Raw genomic sequence first — 24,941 nt, forward strand, 5'->3', positions numbered from 1 at the left:
CCCTGCCCCCCCCCCCCCCCCCAAAAAAAAAACGGGCGAGCGTGAGGAATTATGGGTAGCACTTTTGAAATGTTAAATTATTTTTTATTAGCTGAAGGAATTATAATGTGGAGGGATTTGGATGAAACAGTTTGGACGTTTTCGTGAGGTCGGCTTGGGAGTGAAAGACAAAATTAACGAGCTATGGAGGTGGGGGCGGTGTGTGGAAGAGAGAGAGAGAGGAGGAAGTGATGGAAGATTGGGAGGTATGGGGAGCGGGAGCCGGGAGGAAACGCTCGGCCTGGTTCCAGGTGCTGCCTGCAGGCGGTTCCCTGAATGACTCATGGCCGCGGGAAGTGACAAATCCGCATGTGACTCAGCGGCGTCCGGGTCACGAAGCGGAGGAGAATTGTTAAGGGAGCTGAGGTTTTCCAGAGGCGAGTACAGCGGATTACCACCCACAAGGTACACCAAATCACGTGTGCTTGGAAACGCGTACCTGGCTGTTGATTATTTCACGGTGTTCATACTCAGCTATTTCACTCGTATAAGGTGACGTCATGATCATATTTCTCAAAACATCCCTGTCCTGCACTATTGGAGCCTTTTACCCCCATCCATCCAGCACATCCAAGATCTGCCTCTTCTTCTTCTTCCCTCATCCCCACCCAGCATGGTTGATTTAACCAGACTCGTTTTCTGCACACATGATGTGTCCAGAGTGTGGTAGTTTTGTTTTGTCACATCTTTGTCTTTCCAGATCTCTGCCAATCCCAGCATTTCTTGTCTCTCCGATGTGAAACGTGTATTAATTTATCCTCCACATTCTCCACTCACTTCAATCTGAGAACCCATGAAGATGAAACTTTTCACAATTTCCACGTGATCGTCTCCCAACCTGCACGCGGCGATCTTCACAGTTGACAAGATTTTAGTGTTTTAGGTTTAAATAAAAAACAGTTTTTCACTTTCTTTCTTCACTTTCTGCAGCAGTTTAATCAAGTCCTCTTGACTCTCTGCCAACAGAGTGGCAACAGCAGAGTGGCAACAGCGGAGTGGCAACAACGGAGTGGCAACAACGGAGTGGCAACAGTAGAGTGGCAACAACGGAGTGGCAACAGCAGAGTGGCAACAACGGAGTGGCAACAGCGGAGTGGCAACAGCTGAGTGGCAACAGCGGAGTGGCAACAGCGGAGTGGCAAGAGCGGAGTGGCAACAGCGGAGTGGCAACAGCGGAGTGGCAACAGCGGAGTGGCAACAGCGGGGTGGCAACAACAGAGTGGCAACAGCAGAGTGGCAACAGCAGAGTGGCAACAGCAGAGTGGCAACAGCGGAGTGGCAACAGCAGAGTGGCAACAGCAGAGTGGCAACAGCAGAGTGGCAACAGCAGAGTGGCAACAACAGAGTGGCAACAACAGAGTGGCAACAACAGAGTGGAAACAACAGAGTGGAAACAAGAGAGTGGAAACAAGAGAGTGGAAACAAGAGAGTGGCAACAAGAGAGTGGCAACAAGAGAGTGGCAACAAGAGAGTGGCAACAAGAGAGTGGCAACAAGAGAGTGGCAACAAGAGAGTGGCAACAAGAGAGTGGCAACAAGAGAGTGGCAACAAGAGAGTGGCAACAAGAGAGTGGCAACAACAGAGTGGCAACAACAGAGTGGCAACAACAGAGTGGAAACAAGAGAGTGGAAACAAGAGAGTGGAAACAAGAGAGTGGCAACAAGAGAGTGGCAACAAGAGAGTGGCAACAAGAGAGTGGCAACAAGAGAGTGGCAACAAGAGAGTGGCAACAAGAGAGTGGCAACAAGAGAGTGGCAACAAGAGAGTGGCAACAACAGAGTGGCAACAACAGAGTGGCAACAACAGAGTGGCAACAACAGAGTGGTTCTTCAGCATCTATGTCATCCAAGTTTGATTTCCTAATGATCTATTCCTCACTATACAGATTGAACAAGTAAGGGGGAGAATGCTCCCCTGTTTGACTCCTTTTACAATTCCAAACCATTCTGTCTCTCCATACCTTGTTCTCCCTGTAGCTTCTTGTTTCGTGTACAGGTTTCTTATCAGGTGTATCAGGTGCTCTGACATCTCCATTTCTCTCAACATCATCCACATCGATTCATGATCCACCCAATCTAAAGCTTTGCTATCTGTGCTTTAAGAGAGAGGTGTGTGTGTGTGTGTGTGTGTGTGTGTGTGTGTGTGTGTGTGTGTGTGTGTGTGTGTGTGTGTGTGTGTGTGTGTGTGTGTGTGTGTGTGTGTGTGTGTGTATGTGTGTATGTGTGTGTGTATGTGTCGCCATTTTTGTCGCCTTGGGATTTAAAAAAATCGCCCTCTAGTGTCTGAGCCTTTGTAGCTATGGGAAAGGTAATATTAAGTTATTTCCGTGATTAGTGTGTGTAAGTATTATGATATTACATATAAATTTTCCTTAGTAGGTGTAGGGAAGTGTTTTAGGCACCCACATAAAAATAGGAAAAGAACCAAATTGACACCCAGCAATACCAGGTACTCCTGCTAGTCTTCTATATTAAGAGCGAATGAGACGTTGTATTGTTTGTTTGTGACCCAACTCTTCTGAGCTCCCATGGTTAATCACGCCAAAACTTTATAGGATCACTTCTTTCTTTTTTTCCATAATGTACCTCACTGTGGGTTATTTATTTTTTTGGTATACAAGATCGAGGCTCGTGTAAGAGCTAACATTGATCACAATAAGACAAACTGACACAAAACATATGATAAAGGGAGCGGGAGACTATATGGAGAGCAGGGACATCGGGAGATCTGTAGGAGGGAGCGGGCTTGGGGGGAAGAGGCATGGGAAAGGGGGGGGGGGGGGGAGAGGTAAAAAAAAAACACATGGACACTGCCAGGACTTCCAGGAAAGAAGTTGATATTTCAAAAAAGTGGATCTGGGGTGAATTAACGGGGGCAGAAAAGATAAAGGTTTTGGATGGGGGAAGATGGTGGTGAACAGCTGTTTTAAAGACCTGGAGGGAGGAATGAGATTGAAGAGAGTGAGGGAGTTTGTTCCAGAGGTGGGAAAAAAGGGGAATGAAAGAGTGAAGGTGAGCAGAGAGTCTTGATTTTGGCAGTTTAACCATAAGAGGGTTGCTGGCAGATCTTGTGCGACCTGTAGGAATATTGGGGGGACAGAGCCCAGAGAGAGCTGGGGGAGCAAGGCCGGAGAGGAGTCAGTAGGAGACAGAAAGACCACCAACCTGCCTGAGTTGAGTGAGTGAAAGGCCCTCGGAGTTAGCTTCATCGCGGGAGATTCCAATGATTCTGAAAGCTTTGGTTTCAACAGCGTAAAGCCGAGCTAGGTGTGAGGCAGGAGCACCAGCCCAGAGGAGACAACAGTATTCCATTGAGCTGCGGATGAAAGCCTTGTATGTGGTAAGGAGCTCAGGTGTGCCAAGGAAGGACTTCGCACAACTGAGGATGCCCAGTCGGCGAATGACTTTGGAGGCCAGCTTGGAATTGTGGTTTTCCCAGGAAAAATCATGGCAGTTAGTGAGACCCAAAAGCTTGAGTGACAGCACTTCTTGGAGAGGATTGTTGAGAAAGTAGATGGGAGGGTTGTCCAGTCTGTCTTTTCGGAGAGACATCGTGAGAGTGTGAGATTTGTCAGGATTGAAAGACATGTTCCACTTGTTTGACCAGTCTGTGATTTTGTCCAGGTCTGCAGAGAGTGAGGAGGCTGCAGACTGCCGATCTGAGGAATATGAATGAATGAATGATCGTTTTAAGGCCATTTTTCCCCGCTAGAGCGGGGGTTAGCCTTGCGGGCCCCATGACAATCATGGTTCCCTGTTTGAGGCAATGTTTTTATGGCTGGATGCCCTTCCTGACGCCAACCCTTGGTCACGCTCTTACGATGCGCAGGGATACGGTGTACCTATTCTAAGCCGGGGTACACACCGGGATCATTCATCCCAACAAGCTGGTATTTGCCGACCTCGGAAGGATGACAGGCTGAGTCAACCCCCCTGGCGTTAATTCAGCGATCGACCGGGATTCGAACCCAGGATCCTGGGATCCAAAGCCGGCACCCTAACCGCTAAGCCAACACCAGGGATAGACTGCCGATCTGAGGGATAAGGTATTAAGTGGCAGAGAGTGGAGTCATCAGCAAAGAGATTGAGAGGATTTTCCAGGGAGTCGGAGAGATCATTGATGAAGACCAGAAAAAGCACAGGGCCCAGAACACTACCTTGGGGAACTCCAGCCTGAACAGGAAGGGGAGATGAGAGAAATCCATTCAGGGCTACACGTTGATTACGACCAGAGAGGAAGTCTGCAAGCCAAGTCTGCAAGCATATTTCCATGGATACCATAGGAGGAGAGTTTGGTGAGCAGAGCGGGGTGCCAGACACGTTACGAAGGCACGTGATGTGTCGGGGGAGAAAGCTCTGATTTCCTGTTTGGCATTGAGGACTTCCATCCATTGTTGCGACAGCAGAAGCAGCATGTCCAGGGTAGAATGACCTGGTCTGAATCCAAATTGATGATCTGAGATCAAGCCTTTGGAGAAGAGGAAGGATTTGATGTCAGAAGCGATGATCGATTCCATGACCTTGCTGATTATTGGGAGCAGGCTGATTGGTCTGTAGTTGCAAGGATCTGTTTTTGCACCTTTTTGTGTAAAGCGGTAATGTTGGCTGATTTCCAAGCAGATGGCAGATGACTTGAGCAAAAGAGAGAGTGAACAGAACAGAGAGAGGGTGAGATAGAGCGGCAGAGCAGGATTTTAGGACCCGTGGGCTGATGCTGTCTGGTCCAGTTGCAGAATAAGAGTCGAGGTTTGACAAAAACTCCACCTTGTCAGGAGAGAAGGACACAGTCCAGGAGCAGCTGGGTTTGACTGGGAAAGGTGGGTACAGAGAGAGACGGGTTCAGGACACAAGATTTTGAGGCAAACACAGAGTTGAGGCATTCGGCTTTTTCACATGCGGTATCAGCTGTGTAGCTGTTTGAGGTAAGGGAGTGGATGGAGTGGGAACAAACAACAGAAACAGATTTGACCAGATGCCACCAGGATTTGGAGGAGTGAGACAGGTTTGAGAGTTCAGTCTTGAGAGTAGAGAGATATTGTTTCCTGGCTCTCCTGAGGGTAGACACACACTTGTTCCGAGCTTTGTGAAAGGAACTGAGATTACTTTCAGTTGGATTAGCCTTCCATAAGGTGAAGGCAAGTTGCTTCGTGGCAACTGCCTCACCACAAGCTTCAGTGTAACATGGATGGGAGGAGGGGTACGACAACTGAAGACGTGATGGGATGAATCTATGCATGAGAGAGAGAGAGAGCAGTTTACTTTAGAAGAATTCCCAGGAAGAGTTGATGTCAGAGGCAGTAGAGATGGGAGAGACCAGTCCAGATGATTGATGGCTGCTTGAAGACCGTGCCACTCAGCCTGAGTGAAATGCCAGTCTCGTCGGCGCTGAGGAGGCTCTCTGAGAATGGCCAGAGAGATGTCCACTTTAACAAGGACATTATCAGATGAACCGATTGGAGCAGAAGAAGAGCAGCAGACATTTGCAGGGAAGTTAGTGATAACCAAGTCTAGAAGAGAAGATGCTCCGTTGACTGAGATCCGGGTTGGGAAATTGACTGATTGTGTCAGTCCCAGTGAGTCGCAGAAGTCCTTTGCTGAGGTGCCATGGCTGGTGTGAGAGGAACCCACACCCAGCCAGCTGGCATGATGACAGTTGAAGTCGCCACATTTGAGGAAGATAGAGTTGGGAAGAGTGGATAGAAGTTGATCCATGTTGTCAGACAGGGAGATGTAAATGGAGTCATCACTGTTTGGAGGACGGTACAGAACACATATGAACAAAAGGGGTGGTCCATGTTGTCAGACAGGGAGATGTAAATGGAGTCATCACTGTTTGGAGGATGGTACAGAACACATATGAACAAAAGGTGGGAGCGGAGAGGAAGCCATAGCCAGAGGTACTCCTGAGGGTGGGGTGGAGAGAGGGCAGTGCAAGGTGAGTGAGGAAGAGGGTTTTTGATAAAGATAGCAACCCCAACACCAGGACAAGGCTCAGGTCTATCATACCGGAGGAGGGAGTAACCAGGAAGAGATATTAAGGAATCAGAGGCATCTTGAAGGAGGAAAGTTTCTGTTGAAGCGGATTCCATTTGGTTTGTCAGAAGCAACCTGTATGGAGAGATCAATCAGGTTTGAGCAAAGGCCCCGGATGTTTGAGGTTCATACCGTTAAGGAAGAGGGAGGGGGAGCATCGGGTACTGGACAGGACAGGGGAGGGGTAGGGTAAGATGAGGGGTGAGAGGGGGAGGTAGGGAAAGCTGTTGATAGTGTGTGGGAGATTGCAGAAGGGTTAGGAGAATGGGAAGGATGAGGAGGACAAATGGTTTGATGGTGATGCGAAGGGGCACAGTGAGGTGTTGTTCGAGGGGGGGGGGGCGGGGGCAGAGCAAAGTCGAAGGTTGGAGGAGGTGGAAGTATGTGATGGAAGGGAGAGGAGATGGGGAGGCGGCAGCTTTGAGGGGGAGGGGGGAGAATTGGAGAAAAATAGTAGGGGTAGAGATTAGAAGGCGAGGGGTGTCGAGGAGTTTTGAAGGGAAGGGGTGAGGGGGGAGTTTTGAAGGGGAGGGGCGGGTGGGGAGATTTAGAGGGGAGGGGTGAGAGGGGAGAATTGAAAGGGAGGTGTGAGGGGGGAGTTTTGGAGGGGAGGGGTGAGGGGGGAGTTTAGAAAGTGGATGATTAATGAAAAACGAACATTTATAACAAACAGGGTTTATTGTGATTTTCAAGTCAGAGATCCGTTTGAAAATGATAGAGGAGGGGTGGAATGAAGGTAAGTTTAAAGAATGTAGAAAGGAATGACTGTAAGAGATTGAATATTTTTTTTGAAATGGAATGATTTGATGAGGAAATTGAAAAAAGCCTTTTAAATAGGAAGAAAAACAGCGTGTTGTAATAAACCACTGAATAAAACACTGCAGGGGAAAGTTTAAACATTTTTTTTTTAAACCGTGAAAAACAATCTGGGAAAAGTCCCTGAAGTGAGGGCATGGATCAGAGAAAGGAGAAAGGGTTAAATGAGATGGAGGAAACTAGAATTGGAAAGGCAAGTTTCGGCTGGAGATGGAAGGAAGAGGTGGAAGAAAAGGAGATAAAGGGGGCGGGGTGAGAGAACAAGCACACGTGCCTGTGAGGACAGAAGGAAATAATATATATATTGTCGTGTTCCTGGCGATTAAAATCTTTAGCAAGGAAACAGATTAACCGAGCAAGCTTTAACTCCGAAGGCGTTCAGGTCAAATATGGCAGAGTTCATACATGCAGGAAGGGAGGATGGTGAGGGGATGCTGAAGTTCCTTACCTCATGGTTCCAAGGCAGCCCTCAAAACTGTGGAGATTAAATCAAGCGAAAACCGAATTAAATGTACAAAAAGAAACATGTTTATTGAACGGAACCCGAGAACAATGGACGCGCCGGTAAATAAATGTTCTAAATCGGGACGTCCCCACACCTCACTTCAAATACACGGAGGAAGGAATATTCAAATAAAATAATCGTTGTGTTGGGCTTTGTGTGGTGTGAGCTTAGCTTTTGTGATTCGTTAAGAATCGTCAGGGATTGAGCACGTTCGTCCGACACAACGCTGGTGTTGGCGGGAACTGCCTGGTCATTGGTGTGGAGTGGCCCTCGGCACGCCCGCACGATCGCTCGTCAGGTCCCATGCGTGAACGCAGTGAAGGAGGATCTTCAGCGCTCCAACAGCAAGCCTCGCTCGTCGTTCGTATGTGAACGCAGGGGAAGAGAATCGTCGGCACTCCGTCTCTCCACCAAAGTCTGAAGGCAAGAACAGGTCCAAGCGCAAAAGATGGAAAGAAGGGAAGATAGGCACAGGCGAAGAGGAAAAAAATGTCGGTCTTCACCCTCTTTTATCAGATGTCCTCTGACTTCACTGGAGCTTCCTCCTCCAACCAGCGCTTCGCTTCTAGCCTTCCCAAATCTTCTGATCTCATCCGTCCCCTCCCATTGGCCGAGCGCTTGGCGCCCTGCTCCCATGCCATTGGTCGGTGGCCAATCAGTGTTTCGCTCCTTCACCTTCCTTACCCCCAATCACGGGGAAGCTTTCTGTCCCTTCCCTACTCTCCAATCGGTGCTCTGGTTGTTGCTCGCCCCTCCCCCTTGTCAATCAAGAGTCCTTCTGGGCGTGGCTATTGCCTGCCTTGCACGATGTCTGCTTGCCATGGCGCCGTTGTACGCGGCCGCTTCCTGCTTGTCTTTCCGGTCAGTCCTTATGGCGGCGGGGGGATTAATTAATGTGTGCACTAATGGGGCTAACTAATGTATGTGATGTGTTGCCATAAGGGACAAAGGAATGATCACCAGGTCTGACACACAGGGGAACTAGCTTAGTCCCTATTCTACCTATCACCGGATCATCCTCGTATGATCACAGGTACACACTTGATCCGACAAACCAGGCTAACAGAACTTATTACATCAAGATTCCCTATCACGACAGACGAAGCATGATACCTATACAGATCTACCTAAATCTATATATGCCTACCCAACCGACATAACAATATATATTTTTTGTATTTAAAAGGGTAGATGTTCGGGGTAGTTAGGGGGAGAAGAGAAAATCTAAGAAATAAGCAATACAGCAAAGGAAAGAACTTAAATTCACAAAACACCGATGGGGGGAGGGAAGCCTCAAGTTACCAGGCTGCGCACGCGGCGAACAGAAAACGATTATTGGTACACAAGTTTGCACGAATTGCAAACCGACACTAACTAGAAACACACATTAACACATACACAATAAAATAACGAGTGGAAATTTGACAAAGACACGAATGGGAAAATACTTCAACTTTGATGCCGTGCGATCGTCAAATATGCCATCAGATATGAAAAATGACTTAATTAAGATGTTACCACATTCAGTAAGTTTGGTGAAGGAGTCACGTGACCTCTCAAATGTGCTAATCGCTAATTATTCAAAAAACAAAAACAGTATAAACACAAGTAATGCATCAATTTAAAGGTAATTTTACTGCTCATCTCATGATATAACTCTCAATGGTGAAATAAGAGTTTGTATCAAAAAGATTACCACCTTAGTTAAGTTCTCTTGTGAAAATTGCTTTGTGGGAGGAGGGAGACAAGGGCTGGAGGTGGGAAGAGGGAAGGGGAGGATGGAAGTCCGGAGAGAATGGGTGGGGTGGGAGGAGGCAGGGGTAGGGGTTGGAGGAGGGAGGGGAAGGCTTGGGAGGAGAGAGCGGAAGGATTGGGGTAGGAGGAGGTGGGGGGAGGGAAGGGGAGGGTGGAAGTCTGGAGAGAAGGGGTGGGGTGGGAGGAGGCAGGGGTAGGGTTTGGAGGAGGGAGGGGAATGATTGGGAGGAGAGAGCAGAAGGAGTGGGGTGGGAGGAGGGAAGGGGAGGGGTGTGTGGTAGTCCTGTGATGGTTGGGGGGGGGGGTCGGTTGGGGGGGGGGTCGGTAGGGGGAGGGATCGGGCAACGCCAGGTACCTTTGCTAGTAATCGATAAAACAGAGATACACTTTCCTTTATCCCTATGGTTTTTCGATGATCCACCTCAGATTTGCTGTTTGATCTCTAGTACATCCTCCTCTTCTGTAACCTGCTTGATCAATGGGCATTTCTCGCTTACTGAAGTTCTTTTTCTATGTTGAATCTTCTTCTTCTTTCATTTGCAGCACAAGGCTGTGGGGTAGAATCATTGGCTTCAGGCACGACTGTTCCGATGATGCAATGCCCGCTGTAGGTTAGGGCCGGAATAGTTAGGGTGCCGACGATAGCTCGCCTGCTCTTCACAAAGGACACCGTGGGATGTTTAACATCCACCAATTAATGCTGGCAGGCAGGGCACCCATTTTCGTCTATCCGTCCATCCAAGAGATGGTACACACATTGATGAACCCCTCTGACTGTGAAACACTGAGATGACATTTTATAGTTGGGTCGGGATTCATACCCAGGCTATACAGCTTAGATGCAAATGTGCGTATCCCGAGGCCATCCTGTCAGTCACTAAAAATATGGACAATGTTTTCCCAACCAAATGTTCAGAGAAGTATGGCTAACCACCATTAGAAAGAAAGTGAAGTGACGTTTCAAGAGAGAGAGAGACAGAGTGTGTGAGAGAGTGAGAGACAGAGAGAGTGAGAGACAGAGAGAGTGAGAGACAGAGAGAGTGAGAGACAGAGAGAGTGAGAGACAGAGAGAGTGAGAGACAGAGAGAGTGAGAGACAGAGAGAGTGAGAGACAGAGAGTGTGAGAGAGTGAGAGACAGAGAGTCTTCAGTGTAAAACTGCAGTCTATAAAATTTCCCTCAACCACAGGCGCTAGTCGAGACAATTATATGGAAAAGTAGTTTGCTGGCATTGCTCTGGATGGCAAGGTTACTGCACATCGCTCTATCATATTTCATGAAGATTTGAAGATTACAATAAACACTCACTCTCTCCACTCTTGTGATACATATTCAGATATCCAGTTGAGTTATACGAGGTGATGGAGCTGTTGTACTTGCAGCCTGCCACCTCTTTTCCATGCTTCAACAGGCATGCAACCTGCTCTGGATTCCTTTAAATTTTCGGCTTGCTGAGAGCTTTCATCACTTCTCATAGTGTTCGATAGGACCCATGTTACTCGATGACAGTTCTCTGTTGGACTCGTTTGAAAACATCTACTCTCTGTTTAGTTGATATTTGAAGTGTAGATTCCATCACTGCATGATGTTTTCTTTCTTGGGCATAAATATTACCATCTTGTGCCTGTTGTGGTTGGAGGCATTGCTGGGAGTTACCACTGCAACTGAGATGGTGCAGAATTTCCGAAAAGCCTTTCTCGTCATTACGCTCAGCCAAGTCATGAAATTCCTTTTATGTTTTCATCCCACCAGTTATTAGTCCCCTACCGGTGTACATTAGTCCCCTACCGGTGTACATCGTCCGTAGGACGGCTCTCTGCCGCCGGTGTACACCGTAGGGGACTATAGGTTTGCACGCCGTCCCTCCGTCTGTCAGTCCGTCAGTCTGTCAGTCTGTCCGTCCATCAGTCCGTCACGCAAAGAACAGTTTTACGGACTTTTTTTCTAAACTCTTAATGCTAATGATTTCAAACTTGGCACATGGTATCCTCATGATAAGTTACAGATCTAGTTTGAACTTCACGGCATTTCGATCATTTTTGACAAAGTTATGGCACTTTGAAATTTGGGAATTCTGATAATTCTGATGATCCTTAACTCAGTGCCATTTTAAGTTTTAATTTCCTTTAAAAAAGATTTTCTCTGCAATAATAGGACCGATTGAGATCAAATTTTTACCGTAGGGGGGGCTCGGTCTGTAGAATGTGTTAATGGTAAGTATGATGTCACAGGTCACGTGGTTCGGCCGCGATATTGTTTTTCGTGAAAACACGAAAACCCCTTTTTCTCTGCAACGGCTGAACAGATCGAGGCCAAACTTTGCAGGCAGAATCGCATACCCATGACGAACAAAAACGTCACCAAGCATGACGTCATGCCTCACATGGTTTCGGAGTTATGACGTTTTTAAGCATGAACCTTTAAAACCGAGCCGCTCCCTCATTTTTGATCCCATCGAGGGGAAACTTCACACATCTGTTCAGCATGTCAGTCTACTAAAATGTCCTTTTGGAATTTGCGATAGGGCACGTGGTTTGGCAGATATCGTTAATTAAACGAAAATATTTTAAAAATGGATATCTCTTGTTTATTCTAGAGTTCTCCTCAAGCCGCACCACGTGCCCTCAGCCTCGTCTCGCGTACGTCAAAAGCACGACACAGCGCGCGCTTTTGGAAGGGGTGGAGCCAAGCCGAGCAACATATATATATACACCGATCATTGATCGTGAACCGGAAAATATAATAAATTACTGATATTTAGCGACTCGAAAGGTTCTTTATCAACAACTTATTTTCTCATGCTTCTACTGACCTGTCTGCAAGGTGTATAAATCGAAGTCCCGAGTGCGAATCACAGGTGAGCCCATCCTGAGGTAATTAGCGATTGGGAACGATTCAGAACCTGTGGGTAAATAACCCTTGGTAATTTCCCCAACAGTTTTCCGGACGACAGACTGCCGGTAGGGGACATGTATTGCAGCGCAATACTCAGAATGCTTATTTATTATAAGACAGTTCCTCATGTTACTCTTGAGTTGCCTGTCCTGCTGACAGCTTCTCTGATTATTATGGTCACAGAGGCATTTTGCACATTGTAGCTCTATTAGTTCCTCAAATACTTTGTCGTTTGTCAATCAAATCGAACCAATCCTTCATGCCTTTTATCCAGAGGCTGAGGACCTCACAGGCTACAGACAAGGCCTTATTCTTCATGAACTTGAAAGTGATTCTCAACAATAAGCATCTGCGATGTTTGCAGCCTCCAGTACTGCAGTTCGATCTCTATCATCTCCAGCTGTTGTGTGATTTCTGGGTCTTTTAATTCATGTCTAACTTATTGATGAAGGGTCTAGGCTTTTGTCAGTCTCGTACTTGTGCTCAGGTTTTTCTGAGACTACAGTTCATGCAAAGCAATGCAATGAATTAAAAGAAGCTTTCAACACACTCACTCTCTTTCCAACATGCAGCAGTTACTCAAATGTCTGAACTGAGGTCAAATGCCTGCTGATACCTTTTTATCGTGGGATCAACTCTGTTTCGCTTGGGTTCTCCTACAGACAGACAGACATCTTCATCTCATATGTGAAAAATGTTTGCAAATGTAAGTTCACTTGGAGAACGAAATAACCAAATGGAAAATGCTCGTTCTCCTTGTTGAGGAAGCAACACGTGCAACTAAACACCAATTTCAACTAGATGGTATTCATAGAATACTTACCCTGCGCAGTAGGGTGTTTCAATTTTCTGAAGTTGCTATTTTCGTGTCACTTTTCTCGTCCCATTGGTTCTATTCATCGAAGTGACCCGTATGCCAAATTTTAGACAAATTGACTAATATTTAAAGGTTGCACACTTCTATCACTTTTGTATGGCTTTAGCATTGCACACGCTGCGTTAAGATTGCGTCAGTGTTGCGTCATACGGGTCACTTAGATGAATATAAATTAGGCATATATGTATACAGACTTGGCATTTAATATGGAATATATTTTTTTTCTTGACTTGGGTTTACTTTCTTAACTCAGTATATCAATCTGGTGAGTTTCTTTTACACTTTGGTGATTTATTTGTTAAAAGAACCATGTCACTGATTGTCTGTCACAGCAAGAAGTCAACAACAGGATTATATCGCAGGTGGCGTGGCAAAATGTACGGACAGGTGTATTTGATGATTGGCTTCACAGTCGGGTATACAAGGGTTGTTGCGTTCTGTATTAGTGGAAAACAACTGCTGCACGTCTCCAAAGGTTATTGCCGCTTCCTCTGGAGATGGTCCGTCAACTCGACAATGCTGTTTGTCATGGAGTGGTGGCTTTACGAAATTACGGCATGAAACAGCATGCTATTGCTCGGCAGTATGGCATCACTCAAGGTCAGGTGTCAAAGATCCTGAAACGAAATGCTCAGAGGGGTGTCCCTACTCCAATACCGAGGCCAGGACGTCCCCGCAGAACCACAAGGAGGGATGATCGCAAGCTGCACCGGTTAGTCCGCAATGGCCGTACCAAGTCAGCTAATCGGCTTGGGGCTGAGTGGCAGCAACTGGCAAATGTGCCTGTATCCAGAAGGCTATTCAACCAACGACTGGTTCAAGCAGGCTATCGTGCCAGGCGTTCCCTGAGAAAGCCACGCCTGACCAGACAACACCGCCGATGCCGATTGCAGTGGGCCAGAGAGCACCGTCAATGGCAGCCAGGACACTGGAATCACGTGATCTTCAGTGACGAGTCTAGATTTCTGGTCTATCATCAAGATGGCCGCGTCCGAGTGCGCAGACAAGTGCATGAAGCCTACAACAAAGATTGTATAGTGCCAAGAGTCCAAGCTGGAGGTGGTGGGGTGACTGTTTGTGCTGCTTTTCATGCAGGGGGCAAAACTGACCTGGTTGTTCTGAATGGAAACCTGAACCAGTTCAAGTACATGGCCATTCTGGAAGAAACATTGCTTCCATTTGCTCGTGCAGCCTTTCGAGGAAACTTTGTCTTCCAAGATGACAATGCATGGCCTCATCGTGCTCTCATGATCCAACACTTTCTTGCTGACCGTGATGTAGAGCATATGGAGTGGCCTGCCATGTCCCCGGATATGAATCCGATAGAGAACTTGTGGGCAGAATTAACGCGTCAAATCGACCACTTGGACCAGCAGCCGACCTCTGTGCGTGAATTGCAGCAGGCTATTGTCACTGCATGGCAAGCGATTCCTGTCCAAACCTTGGCAAGTCTCGTGAACAGTATGCCTCAACGTGTACGTGCTCTCCTGAATGCTCGTGGGGGTTACACGAAGTACTGAACTGTAATTTTACTGTCCGTAATCCCAGTCGTAATTTAACTTTTGTTTTTGTTAAAAAAAAAATTTGGCTAATGTGCAAAATAAAGAGATACTTCTGGAAAACGTGCAGAAGTTTAACAGTACTGTCCATGAATTGAGTTCGATATCAGTTTACATCACTTTCAAGGATCAATTTATTTGTTTCGAAATATCAAATGTGGTTTTTGTTTCTTTTAAAGGTCACATTAACAAAATCTAGAATAATTTCAACATAATTCCAATGAACTTTTGGTTCTAAGACATCTTGAAAAGTAAGTTCACCCCCAGAAAAAAAATATTCCATATTAAATGCCAAGTCTGTCTGTATGTATGTATGTATGTATGTATGTATGTATGTATGTATGTATATATATATATATGTATATATATATATATATATATATATATATATATATATGTATATATATATATGTATATATATATATGTATATATATATATATATATATATATATATATATATATATATATATATATATATATATATACACACACATCAGTCACTTTTCGATTTCATACCATCAGTGGTGAACCGCCATTAAGGTATCCCATCCAGCTATGCTGTACCTTAATGGGAGCGATAAGTGCCATCTGCCACATGGCACATTACCTCTGGTATCCACTCATTATATGGAATCCCCTGGATGCAGCCGGGAGCAAACCAATCCAAATATATGTGCAGTTCTCCAGCTTTCAATGAGCGCAAGTAATGACGTCACTGCCATGTACATACGCTCTGCCTGTCAAGCTCTCCAGAGAACCCTCTGACAGAGCAGAATTTTGATCTTAGTTCAGATACTGTCATAAGTGTATGTAAAACTCACAGTTACCGACCTGGTTTCGCCCTTTATGGGGCACATCAGGGCAACGCAGTGAGTACTGCATATATATATATATATATATATATATATATATATATATATATATATATATATATATATATATATATATATATATATACAACGCAGTCGTCGTCATATATATATATATATATATATATATATATATATATATATATATATATAAACATATATACACATTATTTTTATACAGTGTACTAATTCGTCTTTTATCTTTTTCAGGTTGTGGAAATGAATACTAGAAAAGGAATTTGGTTACTTAAAAAGATGCCGAGTGGTGAATTTCTGGGGGCTCGGCTCCCCTCCAGAGAACAGGTGTTATTAGTCTTCATGTACCATCACCAGGAGATGGAGGAGACGCTCTCTGCCGCTGCAAAGTCCACGAGTATCAAGCTCCAGGAAGTCTGGAAGAAAGCAAACATCCCTGTAATGACGGAGGAGAATATCAGAGCTGGTATTCAGAAGTTGTACAAGGAATACCAAAACCTGGGCAAAGATAAATCGAGAAATACGGAAACGGCGAATATGAAGCGGCAGGTTTGGAAAGGCGATCTTGAGGAACTATTTGATATCGCTCGGCAAGACGTGATGAAAATGAAGAGCGTATTACAACAAGATAAGACATTCCTTTCTTTCCAACGAGAGGACAGAAAGAGTTCATCAATGCGTGGTGTTGACCAGGTTCATGCCAAAACTCTGAAAAGAAGAAATGAAAAGAGAGCAAAGTTTGAAGCTCAAAAGAGAAAACAAGCTCAAGAGCACCTCAAAATGACCAAGACAGTGGTTCTGGAAACCTCATCTTCAAGCTCTACTTCAAGAGATGAACCAAAACAAATTGCTGCATCATATCCGCCGAAGAAAGTGCCACGTCGTCGTTTAAAACCTCTTGATCCTACACTCACGTCTACATTGGATCGAGAGCAACTCAGTGCGATCAGCTTGGTGCAAGTGAACTCTGTTTTTGAAGGTTTTTTTTTTTCTTTGATCCAATATGGCTGCCAGACCACGTGACATAAATTTATATTCTCTAATATAATTGTTGCGTAGATCACGCTCAATAAATTTCAAACTGATCAGACTAAGCGTTGTCCCTGTCTAATTATTATGTCATAATTATGGCACCAATGATGTCATCGTTAACAACACCTATTCCCCATATGGAGTTCTTTACAATGAGCCATGTTTCACATTTTTTTCCATTGAGCGGTTTTGGAGATATAGAAGTGCAAAACTCCAAGATGGCACCTGTACCACATGACCTATGACGTCATAATTATCATTAAAATATTCCAAAGAAGGAGGCACTCCTATGATGAAAATTTTGTGTCCATCAGACCAACAGTTGCGAAGAAAAAAAATTCATAATAATCGGATAAGTGTTGTATTTGTCGAATTATGACGTCATAACGAAGGCACCGATGACATCAACATTAACATATCTTATTCCCCATGGGGAGTACTTGACAATGAGCCATGTTTACATTTTTTCCATAGAGCGGTTTCGGAGATATAGAGGTGCAACATTTTTCGATTTTTCCAAGATGGCGCCTGTACCACATGACATATGACGTCATAATTATCATTTTAAAATTTCTACAGGAGGGGCCGCTCATATTCTGAAAATTTAGTGTACATCGGACGAACAGGTGCAGAGGAATTTTTTTTTTCATACAGATCAGATCAAGTGTTGTACTTGTCGAATTATGATGTCATAATGAAAGCACCGATGACATCATCATCAACATACCTTATTCCCCATGGGGAGTACTTGACAATGAGCCTTGTTTCAATTTTTTTCATTGAGTGGTTTGGGAGATATAGAGGTGTAACGTTTTTCCAAGATGGCGTCCGTACCATATAACCGATGACGTCTTAATTATGAATAAAAAATTATACAGGCAGAGGCACTCCTATGGTAAAATGTCGTGCCATTCGGACCAACGGTTGCCGAGAAAATGAATTTTAAAAATACAGACACGTACACACACACGTATGCCACACGTACGTAACCGAATGCTTAATCCTGCTTTTCGCTTTGCGAGTGCAGTGTAACTAGGGAACACAAAAGGTCTTTATAATCGTTGACGAGTGGATACTTGTAATAAATAATGCTTGAGAAAAAAACCTAGATGCAGAAGTATAAATCATGAAATGTTCACACATCCTCCAACCCCAAATCGTTTTTCTCTTGTGTTAGAGTTGAGATTGTTAAACAAGCAAAAAGTTTGTTTTTAGCCACGTCGCAGACGCTGCTCATAGAGTGCCCTCTGCTGTTGTTGTTGTTGTTCTTCTTCTTGTTCTTGTTCTTGCAGAGAAGACAAAACCTCAAAGCTCCACCCATTCTGGGAACCATAGCTCCACCCATTCTGGGAGAGCCTTCATATAAACAAATATCCACCATTTTATTAACTCGCATAGCTTTGAGGCCTGTTTTGTAGGCCCGTGGTGTCTTCTCTCTCTTCAAATCAAATTCGATATATCATTTCATTTTTCACAGTCGCTAACATAGTTTTAGACTCGGTTGAAAAAAAACGGGAAGAAAATCCGATGAAAGTTGCCCTTTATAGAACGAAATGAATTCTCAAAGGCCTGTAACTTCAAGTCCATTGAGATATATATTTTTTAAATCGCGGCATGGTCAGTCATACACCGCCCGAAATAACAGACTGGAAAATGCCGAGATATATTAAAAATTCGTCTATTTGATGACAATCGTCACGATGAAATATTTAATTTATACGTCGTCACAATAATGTGGAGAGAGGAGCATAGCTTCGTTCACGTGTCGCCACACACGGGAAATTGCCGAGATATATATTTTTTAAATCGCGGCATGGTCAGTCATACACCGCCTGAAATAACAGACGGGAAAATGCCGAGATATATTAAAAATTCGTCGCCACACACGGGAAATTGCCGAGATATATTTTCACTTTGCACAAAAATAACATCAAGTAATCGAATCAATAGGAATGTCCTGTGCCTATAACATCGACGTTATAGGCACAGCTGCATCTAGGCATTGTGTAACATCGACGCGGCTTTTGTTTTAATTAAAACTTTTTGTACTTGTTATTTCAATAAAATTGTATTTGTATAGGGATTTTAAATGTATTTTAAAGTGGTGAAGCCACTTCAATATGTGGATATGTCCTTCCTTCCATCCGTCCGTCAAAAATGTGGAAGACCCTTTCCAATCCACTGTGTTGAATTTTAAAGGGTTGTAAAGTGTAATTCTAAAGGGTTGTAAAGTGTAATTCTAAAGGGTTCTAAAGTGTAATTCTAAAGGGTTCTAAAGGGTAATTCTAGAGGGTTCTAAAGTGTAATTCTAGAGTGTTCTAAAGGGTTCCAAGTGTAATTCTAATGTGCTCTAAAGGGTAATTCTGAAGGGTAATTCTCATGGGTTTTAAAGGGTAATTAAAATGGGTTCTAAAGGGTAATTCCAAAGGGTTCTAAAGGGTAATTCTAATGGGTTCACAGGGTAATTCTAGAGGATTCCAAAGGGTAATTCTAGAGGGGTTTAAGTGTAATTCTAGAGGGTTCTAAAGGGTAATTCTAATGGGTTCACATGGTAATTCTAGAGGATTCTAAAGGGTAATTCTAAAGGATTTAAAAGGGTAAGTGTAAACTGTAATTCTAAAGAGTAATTCTAAAGGGTAATTCTAAAGTGTTCTAAAAGGTAATTCTAAAGGGTAATTCTAAAGTGTAATTCTAAAGTGTTCTAAAAGGTCATTCTAAAGGGTAATTCTAAAGTGTAATTCTAAAGGATTTAAAAGGGTAAGTGTAAACTGTAATTCTAAAGGGTAATTCTAAAGGGTAATTCTAAAGGGTAATTCTAAAGTGTTCTAAAGGGTAATTCTAAAGTGTAATTCTAAAGGATTTAAAAGGGTAAGTGTAAACTGTAATTCTAAAGGATTTAAAAGGGTAAGTGTAAACTGTAATTCTAAAGGGTAATTCTAAAGGGTAATTCTAAAGTGTTCTAAAAGGTAATTCTAAAGGGTAATTCTAAAGTGTAATTCGAGATGATTCTAAAGTGTAATTCTAAAGGGTTCTAAAGGGTTCTAAAGTGTAATTCGAGATGATTCTAAAGTGTAATTCTAAAGGGTTCTAAAGTATAATTCTAAAGGGTTCTAAAGTGTAATTCTAAAGGGTTCTAAAGTGTAATTCTAGAGGGTTCTAAAGTGTAATTCGAGAGGATTCTAAAGGGTAATTCTAGAGGGTTCTAAAGTGTAATTCTAGAGTGTTCTAAAGGGTTCAAATTGTAATTCTAATGTGCTCTGAAGGATAATTCTGAAGGGTAATTCTCATGGGTTTTAAAGGGTAATTCAAATGCGTTCTAAAGGGTAATTTCAAAGGGTTCTAAAGGGTAATTCTAGAGGGGTTCAAGTGTAATTCTAGAGGGTTCTAAAGGGCAATTCTGATGGGTTCACAGGGTATTTCTAGAGGATTCTAAAGGGTAATTCTAGAGGGGTTTAAGTGTAATTCTAGAGGGTTCTAAAGGGTCATTCTAAAGGATTTTAAAGGGTAAGTGTAAACTGTAATTCTAAAGAGTAATTCTAAAGTGTAATTCTAGAGGGTTCCAAAGGGTAATTCTAAAGTGTCAGTATCAGGAGGTCCTGTAACTTGCATGGATTTGCACGCATTCTGCCAAACTTCACTGCTTCCTTCAGACACGTGTGCAATTTTTATTTTTAATCCAGAATGTGACCCTCTTTTGGGTGTCAACGGTTGCTTTGCTGGGACATGTACTTGTGTTTTGTGAGTGGTGAAAAAAATAACTGGTTTCACAGCTTTTTTTTACTTCATGGATACCATCACAATAATCTGTTTGCCCAACGCATCTCTGCAATACTACGCGAGTGTTGCTCAAGAAGAGAGTGGATATGTTCGGAGGCCAAAATATGCCCAATGTGTTAAGCACGAATGTGGATTAGTGTTCACAAACTCCTTTAGAACGGACATGTAGTGGTGCAGCTTAGTGGAAGTTTTGTGATGGTTGGGGCATTCATATAGCTCTCCCATCTGTATCTGATGACAAATAGCTTATGATTATTTTTGGAAGAGAAGCATCGTGTGCTCGTGTTTTCTTGTATGTTTTTTTTTTGCCTGACCTTGAACCTTTGCCTATGTTAAACCTTGAATTGGGGGATATGTGTAAGTACGACTGTCATAACATTCAAAACATCGCTTTGTCTTTTTAGCTCACCTGGACCGAAGTTCAGGGGAGCTTATGCGATGGCGTGTTGTCCGTCCATCTGTCCGTCTGTCAGTCCATCTGTCCGTCCGTCAGTCCGTCAGTCCGTATACACTTGAAACTTCTTCTCCGAAACCGCTGATGGGATTGCGACCAAATTTGGCACAAATGATATTTGTTGTGTTGTGACTAAAGTTTGTTCACGGCATTAAAAAAAAATCTGCCCCTTAGGGGTTTTCTGGGGGCGGGGTTGCCCCCCAAAATAGGTATTTGCTTTCTTCTCAGAAACTAATGCAATTTTGATGAAACTTCACCACAACCTTAATCACCCATGATGTACCGATGTTTGTTCAAGGCATTAGAAAAAATGTGGTCTTAGGAGGTATATGCGGTTGGGGGAGAGGGGTTGCCCCCCAAAATATGTATTTTTTTGTTTGTTTATTTAATGCCTTATGATTATGTTAATATGATTCTACATGCTGTCCTGTCTTCTAGCAACCATTGAAATTGGTTTAAAATACCCTTAGTCAATTCAGTATACTGTTTATCTACCAGGTGAGCACCAGGGGTATTGCCCCTATGTTTTTGTTACCTCCATCACCGAAGGTAGACGGAGGTTATGTTTTCACCCCTATCTGTTTGTCGGTTTGTGAGCAGCATATCTCAAAGTTGTGCATGGATTCAGCCGAAATTTTGTGGACAGGTTGGGGTGTGTGACAAGGACAAATTGATTCGATTTTGCTGAAGATCAGGGTACCACATTTTTTGTTTATCTAAGTGATTCTTCATTGAGAGATGGAACCCAAAACAATATATAGCATGATATATTGATGTTTCAAAAAGTTGTGGATGGATTGTGACAAAACTTGGTGGAGGAATTTGGTAGGTGGCCAGAACAAGCCGATTAGATTTTGGTTAAGGTCCGGATGCAGATCCGGCATTTCATTGGAATAGAAAACGTAAACTGTTCAGCCTAGCAGAGGTGTGCGCTCTACCGAGTGCCGTTCTAGTTTCATGTTTATTTGGAAGGTCCGACAAGATGGTGAATTGGTAGCACACTTAATTTTGAGCTATCTCGTCTGGTTTTGAATCTCAACCCTCCTATAAAGTGTCACCCTGTTGTTTTACATACAGGGTTTGCATCACAAAGTGATGTCTGTCGGAAGGATGTTCGGCCGGAGGATGAGTTTGTTTACATTAGCTGTTGGAAGTTAAAGACCTCACCGTGTCCTTCGTGTATAATAGGTTATTTATCACCAAGACCCTGAAAAAATTAATATATTCCTGCCCAACGACTGTAGGTAAAGCAAAGGCAAACCACCCATTAAAATCCTTGGTAATCACTAGGATTTGGGGGTGGTAGGGAAAGAGATTAATACTTGTCTACTGTATCCTACCCAGATTGTTGGTTATACTGAAGCAGTTTCTTGCTGGAGTTGTAATCCTAGACGGATCCTTATTCCTACACAGCATACTTGACGAAGGTGATTTCAAATTTACAGTGCCTTCATAAAGTATTCGCACCCCTTGACTTTTTCACATTTTGTTGTGTTACAGCCTGAATTTAAAATTGATTAAATTGAGATTTTTTTTTTGTCACTGATCTACACATAATCCCCCATAATGTCAAAGTGGAATTGTTTTTTTAAGAAAATTTTAAAATCAATAAAAAATGAAAACCTGAAATGTCTTTTCCACAATAAGTATTGAAATGTCCACAATAAGTATTCAACCCCTTTGCTATAATGCTTCAAATTGAGCTCAGGTGCATCCAGTTTCGTTTAATCATTCCTGAAATGTCTCTACAATTTGATTGGAGCCCAAATGTGGCCAATTAAATTGATTGGACATGATTTAGAAAGACACACCTTTCTATATAAGGTCCCCTCCAGTCGACAGTGAATGTCAGAGCAGAAACGCTACTATGAAGTCCAAGGAACTGGCCGTAGAACTCATAGATGGAATTGTGATGAGGCACAGATCTAGGGAAGAGTATAAAACAATTTCTAGAGTATTAAAGGTTCCAAAGAGCACAGTGAGCTCCATCATTAGGAAATGGAAATAATATGGAACTACCCAAACTCTTCTCACAGCAAGCCATCCGACCAAACCGAGCAAGAAGGACCTTGGTCAGGGAGGTGACCAACAACCCAATGACCACTGTGACAGAACGACAGAATTCCTTTGCTGAGATGGGAGAATCTGCTGGAAGGACAAGACTCTGTAGCACTTCCCAAATATAGGCTTTATGGGAGAGTGGCCAGACGGAAGCCACTCCTGAGAAAAAGAGGCACATGACAGCATGCCTGGAGTTTGGAAAAGGGCATGTGAAAGACTCAGAGAGCATGAGGCAAATGATTCTGTGGTCTGATGAGAAGGAAATTGAACTATTTGGTCTGAATGTAAAATGCTATGTCTGGCGGAAACCGAGCACAGCTCATCACTCATCTAATGCCATCCCTACCATTAATCATGGTGGTGGCAGCATCATGTTATGGAGATGCTTTTCAGCGGCAGTGACTGGGAGACTTGCAAGGATAGAGGGAATAATGAATGGAGCCAAATACAGGCAAATCTTTGAGGAGTCCCTGCTTCAGATTGCAAAAAGACCGTAGACTGTGGTGAAGATTTCCATTCCAACAGGGCAACGACACCAAACATACAGCCAAAGCAACACTGGAATCCCAAAAATTGTCCACTGTTTTGTTTAAGTTTTGTCCAATTGTTTTGTCCAAAAATTGTCCAATTGTTTAAGGCTTCCAACACTGGTGATGCATTCTGGTTGTGATTGGTGGGGCAAAAGACAATGTGTCCATGTGGCAGATGGCACTTGCTGGTTCCAGATATGATCTAGCATCCTCACGAATCACAGTTAGAGGTGTATCATTGACCAGTATATAAGCCGAAAGCCACTAGGTCGATGGAATAGTGATGTGTTGTCCTAATGAACCCGAAAAAGCAACAATGAATCCCATTGGGAATCTGTGGAAAGACTTGAAGATTTCTGTTCACCGATACTCTGTATCCAACTTCACAGAGATTGAGAAAATCTGCAAGGAAGAATGGGAGAAACTCCCCAAATCCAGGTTTATAAAGTTGATACAGACATACACAATAATATTTGAAGCTGTAATCACTGCCAAAGGTGCTTTTATGAAGTATTGACTCAGGGGGTTTTATACTGTTACGTTTGTGGGGGGTAAGTGATGGAATACCATAGTACAGGCAGGATTGTATAGGTATAGCATGGACCGTGGACGAGTAGGAGACATCTTAATGTATTACGTAGGGAAACTGGAGCTTAAGATTGTTATGTGTCCTCACACAGGGTGGGGGGGGGGGGGGGGGGGTGAAGCTGTGTTAAGTAGATAGGGGTTAAGGTTAGTTTTCCCCCAGCTTGTGATTGCCTCCTGTGGCTTTTCCCTACGTTTTTACAATTATAACAAGGCCGGCCATAAAATCATCCATTAAACAATAACCGACATAACATTCCCGGTCAGCAACTAAACCCCACCTCCAAAGGATCATAACCGGCAGGCCACGCCCCGAGGTTCGTGTTTGGTCAAGCATGATGGGTGATTCGATGTGGCTCGGGATTGGCCAGTATGTCATATAGAGGCTTCGAAAAAGAGGTAGAAGAGCACGTTTCTTCCTGTCTTTTGTCTCTCTCTCTCGGGTGGCTCGGCTGCTTCTGGCTCGTGTGCGCTTGTGAAGAAAGCTTTCGGAGTCTTTGTGGAACTATTTCAATCATGAGGAGAAGATGTTGGCGACGGGTTGTGGGTGCTCTTGGCGATTCGGACCACCCGCAATACTTACCTGATGCTTGTGGCGCCATGGAGGGCGACTCTGTGCCATTGTTCGAGCGTTTCCCACGTGAGCGGCTTCGGGCCACCTTGGACTGCAGACCTCACCATGAGCACCATTTTGAGGGCACAGTTGAGTGCCGACTGACTAAAAGAAAACATTTTATTTCTTAAACCTTTCCCCTTGTCTGTTTTTGTGTCTGAGTGGAGGATCCTCAAGTATGAATTTCAATTATTTTACCCCGGCATTTATTTCATTTGTTGCTTTATTTTTATTAAATCACTATTGTTGCATTTTCAATTGTTGTGTCGTGTTTCTTTGTTCGTGGGTTCGGGAATAAACCCGTGTGGCTTCTGTGCCTAAGTGTTCGTGAGAAGTGTCTTGCACACATGTGTTGACATTGTCATTCATGTTTGTCATACCCTAAATATTGATATGACCAGACAACGTGATGTGTTTGTTTTCATGTAGGTCTAAATAATGCACAGGTACTTTTTCCACTAGTATATGTATGTATGCATGTCTATGTCCAGGTTATAGGTTGTTTTGAGACTGAGGTTGACACGATGGCAGATCAAATTAAATCTGGAAAAAAAACAGACAAGTAA

At 43.6% G+C, this 24,941-nt stretch overlaps 1 protein-coding gene across 1 annotated transcript; it reads left to right on the forward strand.

The window, feature by feature from the left end:
• The first annotated feature begins 322 nt into the window (after positions 1 to 322).
• On the forward strand, positions 323 to 16,413 carry LOC137425334 (uncharacterized). Its single transcript, XM_078775109.1, has 3 exons — positions 323 to 524; positions 1,006 to 1,933; positions 15,558 to 16,413. Exons 1-3 carry the CDS (start codon positions 323 to 325, stop codon positions 15,568 to 15,570), a joined length of 1,143 nt encoding a protein of 380 aa, XP_078631235.1. The 3' UTR covers positions 15,571 to 16,413.
• The last annotated feature ends 8,528 nt before the right edge of the window (positions 16,414 to 24,941 follow it).

This window comes from Myxine glutinosa, chromosome 4 (genome assembly GCF_964187855.1).
Source record: "Myxine glutinosa chromosome 4, kmMyxGlut1.1, whole genome shotgun sequence".
Lineage (NCBI taxonomy): Eukaryota > Metazoa > Chordata > Myxini > Myxiniformes > Myxinidae > Myxine > Myxine glutinosa.

Excerpts from the sequence above, each read along its gene's own strand:
- LOC137425334 (XM_078775109.1), top strand. The coding sequence starts at position 323 with ATGGCCGCGGGAAGTGACAAATCCGCATGTGACTCAGCGGCGTCCGGG. Across the intron at positions 525-1,005 it reads CATACTCAGCTATTTCACTC|AGTGGCAACAGCAGAGTGGC; the intron begins GTATAAGGTGAC and ends CTCTGCCAACAG.